The 13,015-nt window shown below is 37.4% G+C and overlaps 1 protein-coding gene across 2 annotated transcripts in view; it reads right to left on the bottom strand.

Moving 5' to 3' along the window:
* Window positions 1–13,015, bottom strand: part of LOC126184926 (transcriptional activator protein Pur-beta) — a 345,282-nt gene that overhangs the window by 122,100 nt on the left and 210,167 nt on the right. The window contains exon 1 of one of the 2 annotated variants that reach the window (XM_049927599.1): window positions 7,863–8,359. The exons of the other annotated variant lie outside the window; for it this stretch is intronic. Within the exon in view, the coding sequence (XP_049783556.1) occupies window positions 7,863–7,908 (46 nt within the window). The 5' untranslated portion in view covers window positions 7,909–8,359. Of the gene's footprint in view, window positions 1–7,862; window positions 8,360–13,015 lie in introns of those variants that run through there. 2 annotated transcript variants of the gene reach the window in all.

The following is a 13,015-nucleotide window of genomic DNA, read 5'->3' as shown; positions in this document are numbered from 1 at the left end:
TAACCAGAGAAATTTTCTCTATAAATATGACAATCATTTACAAATATTCTAACACTGAAGCCCAACAACAGTGGCAAATATTAAAAAATATGCGAAGAGTAACTCCCCCCCCCCCCTTGCCACCCCCCTCCCTCCCCCCCCCCTCTCTCTCTCTCTCTCTCTCTCTCTCTCTCTCTCTCTCTCACACACACACACACACACACACACACACACACACACACACACACACACACACACACACACACACACACACACACCTTTTAAAAAAAAAGGGGGGGGGGGTCACTCTATCACTATGGAGTTAAACAACAAGAACTTTTTGCTATGTGTATTAATGCCATTTCTGCTACTGATCCATTATCTAATGCCTCATTAACATTTTAAAGTACAGCTTACAAATGACTTACTGTCACATGAATAGCCTCCTTCAAAGGTATGTTGATCGTCCAAAAATGAGTATTTTTTATTAAGAATTTCACTTAAATATATAGCTGTGAGATGCTCCATTTACATTCAGACTGGATGTATGACTTAACTGATCTGTAATCACTTACTGACTCTGGGCTAGCATTACGAATTGCTATTGCTGTGACTTTTCAAGCTTTCTAGTGCGTGAACATTATTTTAGGTCATGAAAAATGAAACAACGATAAAGCATCAGTTCATCCTTTTCTATTTTATAGGATATATTCGGGAATCTTATTTGGCTCTGCAGACATACTGGTCGCAGAGAACTTTAACTACAAGCAGTTTATTATGATCACCTCATGCTTTTGCATATCAGTTTTACCTACTGTATGCCTGATTACATGTTGTCAGACCATGTCTTAAATGCATTTGCCTTGGAATATGAAGTGCTGGGTTTCCATTTTCACAGTCCTTTCTATGCCCATGTACTTGTAAAATTAGTAGGCTGTTATTCAGAATATTAAAGAGAGATAGCCCTCAGGTGGGGTTTTATTTGCCTAAATTTTTTAAGCAGTATGTGATTTCATTCAATAAAGTTGTGGGCACTCCAGACTTTTAAACTGATAAGGATTTTACAATGCCATCAAATTTATGTGTGTTTCCTGCTGCAACTAGGTAACTACCTTTCTCAAAGTAAGCCCACCTAGTAGTCCACATAATAATCCTGCAGCTTAGAAAGGTTCATTCCATACCACTGATTACATCATAGTCTTCACAAGACCTAATTCCATGAGAAAGACCTCTCTCAAGATACAACTATACACCAAGATGGTTAATCTAAATAACACAGTACAGTCCCAACACATATGGTCAATAACAAGCAATGCACATTGGTGGCAACTCAAGAATCATCTTCCTGGTACTTTATTTTATAATGTTCTGATCTGATATTTGATTAACGTAATATTAATTCATGAGAGATTGCTGTATACTAAGCAAGATATTCATTTCAATGTTGCAGGATGTTTGCCAAATCAGTCACCAAACATTATAGAGTTCGACAGTTAGACACACATTTAATTACATTACCCAGCTGGATTTTAGAAATTTGTTACTCTCTACTACTTGCACTACTGTTTATACATTTAGTGAACAAGTGAAATATACGAAACAGATGACAAAAGTGTTTATATTACAACTACTACTTGATGGAACACAGTATATTTCAACATACAATCACATACAAAAATTTTGCCAGCCTGTGGTGTAGTGGTGTTTCCGATCCCACTGTTCTGCTTTGACTACTAATGTAATGAGGAAGTTGCCTGTGATGTCAGCACCAAGTCCTTTTCTTTATTTGTTTAACGAAAGTTGAGGCAATAGACTGATCTGTGGTGCAACTCAATGTCTACATTAAGTTAAGCTGTAATACTTTTGTTGAGTTGGCAAGCACAACTCCACCCAAAACTCCCATAGAGGTCCCACTATTTTCGAAGTTTAAAATATGCTTAACTGACATGTCATGGTCACTCTAGTGATCATGTGGCACTCACGAATAGTGTAATTGTTGATAGCCAACAGGTTTCATTGTATTCTTTGCTACATTCTTACCCATGGTCATTTTGTCATTAGTGTGTTTGTAGATCATGAATAAACTGTATCTAGTCAATGTATTTTTTTAAATAAAAATGTGCCTCAACTTGATTCAAACAATCTGGAGCAATACCTTTGTCCAACTGCTTTCTCGAACTCTTAACTGCCTCTTATTAGTTTTCAACTTTGTTTCCTTTTATTTTGTTCAGAAAAAAGTATTTTTTCTTCTTCTCTGTCACACAAGCAGCTAATTATTAAGGAAAAATATGTTTATAGAGCAGAAGAATGTGTTCAGAAGAAATGTTCACATGCTGTATTGCTACCTGTTCTTCCATTTACTTATATTTCATGTAATTTGCTTTCCTACTAATAATGTCTTACTTTCTCTGTACCTCATATACTTCATGGTTACCATAATACTCAAAGAAATACAAATGGTCACTGTTTTCCAATTAGCCAAAAATTCATCTACACATCTAAAAATCAAAACAAAATTTACTCCACAGATGCTCTAACAATTAATATTTTTGTCCATGACATTGCAATGAACAAATGTAGGATTAATGTTATTCTTAACCCCCCCTCCCCCTTGTCAGTTTCATCTGCCTGTATCACTCTGTGAAACCTGGTAGTTCGATGGAACACCCTGTTTATTTTGAAAGTTAGTAAAGTTTTTAAAGGTTAGATAAACTTGTTTTATTCAGTGATTACTTCAGTTTTAAATCATAAATAATGACACACAAACAACAACAAAATTTGAAAAAAAAATAGTATCATCACAACGTCAGAAAAATACCATGCTATTAATAGCTTTTCAAGGAGCAGTTATTCACTTCCTTCAGAACACATTTTGGGAAATCCTGGTCTCTTGGATAACTTGGAAATTGTCATAGAAGCTCAAATCATCTTACTGTGTTAAATGCACACAGTTTTGCCCAAATAAGAAAAACGTCAAATTAATTCTTCTTACATTCCAAACACACAAAATTTCATTTAAAATGGTGACTGCCACGTGGCTGCTTTTGGCCACAGCAGACAGCTCTGCTGTGGGTGGTGCTGGTCTCATGGCAGTCAACATGTTAAAAACAGAGGACTAAACCATCTTAAAAAGAACAATAAAAACCATATTAGTTGAGATTCCTGCATCTGTGAAAAGATCTATGCATGAAGCATAGAACAACTACCAGCATCACATCTTAGCAAAAGATTTGGCACAGAACTAGTGAATTCTGCTCCTATGTAAAATCGCTGAGTGGGTCTACGTCTTTCAGTCTAGTACGGCAGATGAAGACAGAAAAACAAAACCCAAAGTTTTAAATTTCACGTTCAAGAATTCACTCACACAAGAGAATCATACATACCGTCGTTTGACCATCTAACAAACTGCTGTATGGACAACATAGTAGTTAACATCCCTGCCATAGAGAAACAACTGAAAGAGTTGAAAACATATGTCACCAGGTTCGGATGGAATACCAATTAGGTTTCTCAAAGAGTACTCTATGGCACTGGCCCCTTATTTTGCTCGCATTTATCATGAATCTCTCATTCAGAGCAAAGTTCCAAGTGACTGGAAAAAAGTGCAAGTGACTTCTGTGTATAAGAAGGGCAAATGGACAGACCCACAAAATTACAGACCAGTAGCCCTAACAGCGGTTTGCTGCAGAATCCTTGAACACATCTCCATTTGAATACAATACGTTTTCTTGGGACCAAGAATCTTATGTCTACAAATCATGATTTTAGAAAGTATCGCTCGTGCAAAGCTCTGTTTGCCCTTATCTCATGTGACATACTGTGAATAATGGATGAAGGGCAACAGGTAGATTCCATATCTCTAGATTAATAGAAAGCATTTGACACGGTACCCCCATTTCAGGCTGTAAAAGAAACTACTGATATATGGAATAGGTTCACAGATATGAGAGTGGCTCAAAGAATTGTTAAGTTATGCAACCCAGTGCATTGTTCTCAATGGCAATTGTTTATCAGAAACAAGGGTATCGTCAAGAGTGCCCCAGGGAAGTGTGATAGGACCGCTATTATTTTCTATATAAATAAATGCTCTGGTGGACAGGGTAAGCAGTAATCTGCAGTTATTTGTTGTTGATGCTGCTTCTGCTGCAGTGTATGGTAAGGTGTTAGAGTTAAGTGACTGTAGGAGGATACAAGATGACAGACTAAATTTCTAGTTAGTGTGATGAATGATAGCTAGCTCTTTTTACGTAGAAAAATGTAAGTTAATGCAGATGAGTAGGAAAAACAAACCTGTAATGTTCGTATACAGCATTAGTAGTGTCCTGCTTGACACAGTCACACCATTTAAATATCTGTGTGTAACACTGCAAAGTGATATGAAACGGAACGAGCATGTAAGGACTGTGGTAGGAAAGGTGAATGGTCGATTTTGATTTATTGAGAGAATTCTAGGGAAGTGTGGTTCATCTGTATAGTAGACTGCATATATGACACTAGTGCAACATATTCTTGAGTACTGCTAGAGTGTTTGGGATCCAGATCAGGTCGAATTAAAGGAGAACATCAATGCAATTCAGAGGCAGTCTGCTAGATTTGTTACTGGTTGGTTTGAACAACACTTAAGTGTTACGGACATGCTTTGGAAACTCAAATGGACATCCCTGAAGGGAAAGTGAAATTCTTTTCAAGGAAAACTATTAAGAAAATTTAGGGAACTGGCATTTGAAGCTGAATGCAGAATGATTCTACTGCTTCCAACATGCACTGGGCGTAAGGACGATGAGAGGTCTCATATGGAGGCATAACGACATTCACTTTCCCCTCGCTCTATTTAGAAATTGCACAGGAAAGGAAATGTCTAGTAGTAGTACAGGTACCCTCTACCATGCACCATATGGTGGATTGAAGAGTATCTATGTAGATGTAGGTATTACAAGACTACGATGGTAAAACATTGCATACTGGGTTGTTTTAGAATCTTAAAGACTGAAGTACTTCTGATAAAATTAGTAATTACATTCAAATTAATATAGGTGCCAGAATCAAGTACTGGACAATTGTTAATAGCAATCATATTACACTCCAGTTTTCAATAATTTTAACAAGTAAATTACCACAAGGTTACTACTGGTTGAAATTTTTTAGGTATTCATAAGAAAAAACAGAGGGAGAAGCTACTCCACTTCACTCAGCTTCAGTTTGTCTTTCTTTTACATACTTTATTTGCAAATGAAGTAAAGAGTTTTAAATTAATTATGGTCTTTACCAGACTTTTTCACATTCAACGCATGGACAATGTATGTAATATACACAATACTATGAGGGTGTGCTGAATAGTAATGGCTCCAAATGTTTGGTTCTGTTCTCAATATCAGCTGAGGTATTACACATCATGCATATTACTTGGTTGACTTTCTCACTTTACTGACAAGCTGCAACCCTCTGCCAGCACAGGGCTCCAAATTTTAGTGTGAAACATGATGCTGTTTCACTGTCGGTGCACAAGAAACAGCTTGCTGTAATCTACTTTCTCGACATCTGTCAACAATTTCTTTTGTGTTTTGAGCATGAGGGTGATGGGCTTCTTAACAACCTTGTGACAGGTCAATGGAGTTCTGCAACAAAGAATCACAACCGCCAAAAATGTTCAAGACCATGCCATCAGCAGGCAAATCATGCTCACAGTGTTCTGGAATGTTCATGGTGTGCTGCATTTGGAAGTCATTCCTAAAGACACCACAACAAACTCTGAAAAAGCACGAATTCAAAGAGTATGTCCACACACTGAGCACCCTCTCTTTCAGCATGACAACGCCAGACCATACACAAGTACTGCGACATCTGCAACACTCCGACACCTCGCGTTCACTGTTGTCGATCATCCTCCATACAGTACTGACTTGGTCCGATCCAATATTCATCTGTTTCCAAAACAGAAATAACATCTTCAAGAACTTCATTTTGACAGTGATGAATCAGTGCAATCAGAGATGAGGTTGTGGCCCCATCAACAAAGTCAAACGTTCCAGAGTGATGGTATAAACGAAGTAGTCTCTCTGCAAGAAATGTGTCCATCGCCAGGGTGACTATGCTGAGAAATAAATATGTAGACATGAAGAATAGTGACATAGAATGTTAATCAAGTTTGTTTTATTTAAAATGCTTTAAGAGTTTTCACATAAAAAATTCCTGGGCATTACTTTTCAGCAGGCCCTCATACTTGTTAGATTTATCTATTATGCAATACAGTGTTTCTGAATTTATCTTAAAGTTTTGGTTATTTATAAAGAGAAGCATACTGAAAATTGTATATACAGATAATATTGCCAACTATGATACTAGATCTCTCACTACACTACAGTTCAGTTCAGTCTTACGACAACCTTTATTTTGCATTCAAAATAGCTGGTCTTGCTTACTCATAAATAAACTGTCACTTTTCAAATTATCCTACACCCTGGTTTATATTACACCCACAATGACAAAACCCACAAATGTATGTGCATCAAAAAGTGCATATTACCCACATATCTTAGGTGACACTTTCCACTATATACATAACAAAACCAGAGGAATGTTAAAGATAAATGAATACGAGTCAGTTTATTCTAATTAATGAAATTTTAGAATAGTGACAGGATGGAATGCATACTTAATGTTACTGAAAATGCCCCCATTCAGGAATTTTAGATTGTTAGTTAATTTATATTCCCTTATGCAACAAGCACATGCTTAAAACACAACACAGACAGAAAAAAATAACACAGAATGAGGGTATATATAATCAATTTAAAGATATTTATAATCAGGTGAGCAGAATAAATAAATAACAAAGAAAGCCACTGACTTTCACATGAACAATCAAAGCAGTACGAGGAAATTAAACTCATTAGGAAAGTTTCAGGAAGATGTGAGCATCAGCACAACTTACTATAGCCATATTAACTGATGGTATACCTTTCTTTAATATATTAAGTGAGCTTCTGGTCAGTCAATATTGAATTTATGAGAGAGATATCCAGGAACCATTTATACATTGAAATTTGGCGGCATTAAGGAACAAGAATCCTATTTTAAAATGATGATAGCTAACTTCATTCACTACTACTCACAAGGAAATGAATAAATTAAATCTACTGAAACAAATTTACATTTTAAGCATGTGACAGACAAAAAAATTCAGGATGTTATCCCAACCAGTTATACGTGGGCCTTCAGTTTGGCATGGACTCAAACATTATACAGCTCAGCATATTTCACACAGACATGGGTGAAAGACGTGAAAAGTGACATATACAAATTCTAGGGCTGCAATGGATCGAACACCAGGCCTTTGTTTTCTGGCACTTAAGGATAAACGCCAATTATGTGAAATTTAATGTGTGTAAAAACAGACGACGGATTAAGTGTATTCCAAAATGTTTCTACATATTCCTGCTGGGGGAGGGGGTATTTTTTTCCACCTGGCCGCAACAAATACAAGGATTAACAGTGAAATGAAATTACACATGAAGGATTTCTGGCATCCGTTCGTCTCTTGATATAATCAACTGACAGTAATTACTGATTTTTCCATAACATGGTATTAATTTCGACGGGGAGGAATCCCAATGGTAACGACTAAGAACACATTCGTCTAAGCATCAAGCGATCATTTACACCACTGGAACATCTTTCTCGATTTTACTAAGATGAGAAAGTATACCAATTTCCTTCACTTTAATTCTGTAAAATCAGCTGTCGCAGAAATTTTGATGTGACACCTAAAAAAACAGAGACGCAATGCTAGATATCATCTTATATTCACTAAAGGGTGCGCACATACAATTATATTTACTTTTTAGTTCCTTCGAACCATATGATGAATGCCAAACGAAACTCACCTGGGGGTGAGAGCATATCACCATGAAAAACACGACTGCGGTACATGATGTACGCATGTTGCACAATAATGAAAACTACAATTAATAGTGCCTGAACGATATAGGCGTAACTATACCCATCACCGGGAACAATAAGTAATATTATTCTTTCATCTTATAACTTCCTGCACCAAAGCAATTATAGAGAATTATATTTAATGTTCACAAGTTGCAACATCGAACAGTCAGTAGCACAATTGCTGATATACCGCGAGTGAAACTATACGTATCCGTAAATCGACTGACATCTGTCACATAACCTAGCACGGCTGAAACCATTGTTTGCCGACTGAACGCCATCACAACTTTACTTTGGTGGGTTTTTTTTTTATCGGGAATTTATTCACGGAGTATTCTACGAAACCTTACATCGCGGACTATCGCTCCTAAATTCCGCTAACGTTATCATTACGCGGTTCGACAGCGAACCATACAATGTTCACTGACGTCTCGGAGCGAGCTTTGGAGCGGTCATAGAACATCTTTGGTCAAAGTTTACATACTTCAGTAAACTCGAGATATAATTTTGGGTCCATAATTCTATAATGTATTGCTTTATGTGTTAGTCCATATTTCAGCAGTTATCGAGTCTTCCCCTAGCGATTTGTTCTTTAGCAAACGTATTATCGGTCTCTTTTTCTCTTGAAAATGAAAATTGTTATCTTTCACTATTTGATGAGACAAGAGGTGGTTGTTTTGAATGCCAATGGTTTTCCTATACCGTATTAGGCATGTTAATGCCTTGTGTTTTTGGTGTTTCCGGGGATGTTTTTCCACCTTATAGTTCCTCCATGTAAGTTAAATGACTGAAGGTACAACAGACGACAACAATCAGTTTACAATTATTTAATTTTACCTCAACGTTATCCCGAGTAATACCTATAGCACCAGGGAACAACCACAGATCCCAACTCCCCTACAAGAAAATGCAAAACTTTATTTATTTAGCAATGGGGCTAAATAACCGATGTTATACGGGGTGTTCAAAAAGTCTCTCCGCAATGCTGTATGATTGTTAGCCGCGCGTGCCGTATGCCGCAGTGAATATACCGAAATGAAACTCAGTGAAATACAAGTTATTAATTTATTGGATATTCATTTTTACTTACAATTTTTTAACATTAAATGTTGAAAGTGTCCCTCCTGTTGTTGAATACACAATTCAATTCGTCTAATCATGTTTCCATACGCAAGCTGTTAGATTTCCTCTGTAACAGATGCAGTGAAAGTGGATATCGCAGTTTTCAATTCAACGATGCATTTTGGACGGTTATTACAGATAATTGCTTTCGCTGCACCCCAGAAGAAAAAGTCAGGTGGCGTTACGTCAGGCGATCGTGGAGGCCAAAGTCCCTGCGAAATTATGCTATCACCAAAAACATCACCAAGCAGTGACATTGAAACGCGAGCTGTGTGCGCGGTTGCACCATCTTGTTGAAAATAATCGTTCAGTATTTCACTTAACACAAATTCTCCTATGAATGGGTACGGAATATCACTGCAGTATTGTTGTGCGTTTATTGTTTCGTTGAAAATATTGGACCCACAATCCGACGTCTAGAAATTGCCATCCAAACTCTTATTTTCACAGAATGAAGTGGTTCCTCAAGAATTCACAATGGATTTGCAGCACTCCACATACGGGAATTTTGCGAGTTCATGTACGCAGATAAATGAAACCATGCCTCATCAGTGAAAAACGTTTCATTAACAATATCCCGTCCATTTTGTTGAACGAAATTTTTGAACCATTGACAATAATGCAGTCTTATGCCATGATCAGTATTTTTCAGTTCTTGCACGACTGTCACTTTATATGGGAAAAGTTCTAATTTTTTCCTTACAGCTGTGTGAGCCGTTCCGACACTAACATCGATTTCCTGGGCGATCTTTATTACTGACTTGTTCGGACTCATGGTCATTTTATCGGAAATATCGAGTAGTTTATCGTAAAATGCTAGGACGACCATTTTTCGGTGCATCTGTCACTGAACCCGTACTTCGAAATTTGTTAATCAAATCTCGCACAGTATCGCGATGTGGGAGCGTTGAATTAAATGTTTGAAGAACTGAAACTGTGTATTTACCGCCAGCTTTGAACACTTGTTCGACTAAAAACACACGTTCTTCAATGGTTAGCATTTTAACAGTGACAAAAACGAAACAAACGAACAAAGGAACAAAACTTAAATGTTCACGTCAACACGTAACGACACACACCAACGATACTACTGACGTTGGCTGAGATAAACAAAACAGTGGATTTGTTGGGAGAGTCCACTTGAAGGGAAGTAACTCATGAAGGCATTGCGGAGCGACTTTTTGAACACCCCTTTTAGACGGCTTTATGAATAAGCTATTCCGTAGTTCTTCACTGCACAGTAGCACTATGGGGCAGGTTTGCCGTAGGTCTATTACATAACTGTTATGGCTGAAAGCATGAACGTCCGCAGAAATTTGTCCAGGAGGCGGCACGATTTTAAAATTGCCATTTTCGACATACATGCATCGGTACGACTAAAAATCTGTCCCAAAACCAAACTGAACACAAACTACACAAAACTTATTCAATCTCGAACCATTCATAATTATCCAGCAGAACCGTATTTACAATCTATTCTGGATTAAATCTCACTTTGCGACAAAAATCTTTGGTCATTTGCCAAATAGTATCAAAAGTTTGACAGATAGCCAACTAACATTTAAAAGTAAATTAAAAGAATTTCTGAATGACAACTCCTTCTACTCAATAGATGAATTCTTAGATAGGAAGTAGTAAGTGTAATGTCGTATTCATGATCTATGGAACAAGGATTTATGTATGTATGTATGTAGACTGAACCTGTGATGCGAGCCCTACAAGTGGAAATTTTGAAACAAGTAACCTACAAAATAGTATTCTGGATCACTTTTCGAATAATTTTTCTGTACAATTGTATGATTTAATGAATGATAAGATTACAAAAATGGATGGCACTGAAATCATTAATGCATTCAACACAACTTATTTATGTAAATATGACAAACTATTTTTTTTAGAAAAAGGAACAAAAGTTGAGATTCATATCCCTGCAAAAATCAGTATTTCAGTTTTTAAAAATGGCGTATTGTAATTATCACCAATAGGTAATACCATATATACTCCGAAATAATATTTTTGTTAAAATTATTCGTTTTTTTATAAAAACGGACTTTTTATTTGGCGTTTGAATTTCCTGTTAAAGCGGTCACTTACTATGACGTCGCGAGTTTGTAACCGCTGTGTCAGACTCTACAGGCATTAAGATATCTTCTAAGTTTTCCGCAGTATCTCGTTAACGAATATCGTTACCTGAAAATAGTTTTTCCAATCTTCTAGAGTTCTGACGGTACGGAATAAAAAACTTAAATGGGATCTAGTTTGGATAAACGGAATTATGGAAGATATCCGCATTCCACTAAATCGAACTCATTTCAATTGGCAAAATTCCGTTAACCATTCTTTTAAAGGCTGCTATATCGCCAGCTGAAGTAAAGTGCCAGTGCACTGGAATTTGACGTAAGGAAGCACTGGGTCTAAGTGGTGAATACAGACATAATTTATATCGGCTGTCCACTAAAAAACAGTCGATCACAATAGCGAAATACAAACTTTTTTTTTTTATTTGAAGTGTTTGTGGTCCGGACCCCTCGGCTGTATATGTAGTACTTTTAAGGTAGACTACTTTGATACATAAATGCTAGAATATTTCAATATTATATGCATTGAACAACTTTTGATATGATTAATATGAGCCACCTTTTTATTCACCTATTTGAAATTATATCCTACTAACACGGCAAGGAAAACCCCCCATGGCACCCCGTCCTCTCAGATTTAGTGGTAAGTTGGCTTATTGGTTAGCCCGTCAAAAACAGGACACATAACAAACATGAAAACACGAAGAAGGTGCACTGATCTGTAGAAAAAGAAGCAAAATATAAACAGGCGACGGTCCCAATATAATATGCATAATATCGAGAGATGTAAACCACCGTCGTGTGGTGGTTGTGTAGTCATTGTGTTTGACTGCGAAGGGGGAGATCCGTGTTCATATCTCCCTCAAGCCCAATTCTGTTTTTTTTTTTCCCCTTTCACAAAATTACCGTCCGGTCATTGACGTGTCTGTTCGCTGTATTCAGATTTGTGAATGTACCGTGATGTAATGTCCGTTTGCTACAGCGACGTGTAACGAAGGGACCTCCAGGTGTACATACCTCCTTTTTGTTCTACACAGGTACCACATATTACGTCTTTTGCTTTCCCTTTTGGAAGTTTTCACTCTTGAATTCCTTCGTTGTAAAATAGTTCACAGCCGTCTATTTGTTGTGTTCATTTCTGTGAGATGTCTATGCGGCATCTCGCCTGCTCTCACTGTTCATCACAGAGTATGAGTCATGTGTTATGAATACACTACCGTTGCAAGTAAATGTGAGTGCAGTAGAGACGCCGCAAAGACCTCTCACAGAAATGAACACAACAAATAAACGGGTGTGCACTATGCTACAACGAAGGAATTCAAGAGTCAAAACTTCCAAAACGGAACTGTTACCCGTAGAACAAATAGGAGGTATGTGCGTCTGGATGTTCCTTCGTTACACAACGCTGTTGCTAACGGACATTACACCAGGACACATACAAAAATTTGAATACAGCGAGCAGACACGTCAATGACCTGTCGGGCAGTTCTTAATTTTGTGACGGAATAGATACAGGGTTATTACAAATGATTGAAGCGATTTCACAGCTCAATAACTTTATTATTTGAGATATTTTCACAATGCTTTGCACACACATACAAAAACTCAAAAAGTTTTTTTAGGCATTCACAAATGTTCGATATGTGCCCCTTTAGTGATTCGGCAGACATCAAGCCGATAATCAAGTTCCTCCCACACTCGGCGCAGCATATCCCCATCAATGAGTTCGAAAGCATCGGTGATGCGAGCTCGCAGTTCTGGCACGTTTCTTGGTAGAGGAGGTTTAAACACTGAATATTTCACATAACCCCACAGAAAGAGCATGGGGTTAAGTCGGGAGAGCGTGGAGGCCATGACATGAATTGCTGATCATGATCTCCACCACGACTGATCCA

This window comes from Schistocerca cancellata, chromosome 4, assembly GCF_023864275.1.
Source record: "Schistocerca cancellata isolate TAMUIC-IGC-003103 chromosome 4, iqSchCanc2.1, whole genome shotgun sequence".
Lineage (NCBI taxonomy): Eukaryota > Metazoa > Arthropoda > Insecta > Orthoptera > Acrididae > Schistocerca > Schistocerca cancellata.
Note: the sequence above shows the minus strand (reverse complement) of the source record. Positions and strands in the feature narration are given on the sequence as shown.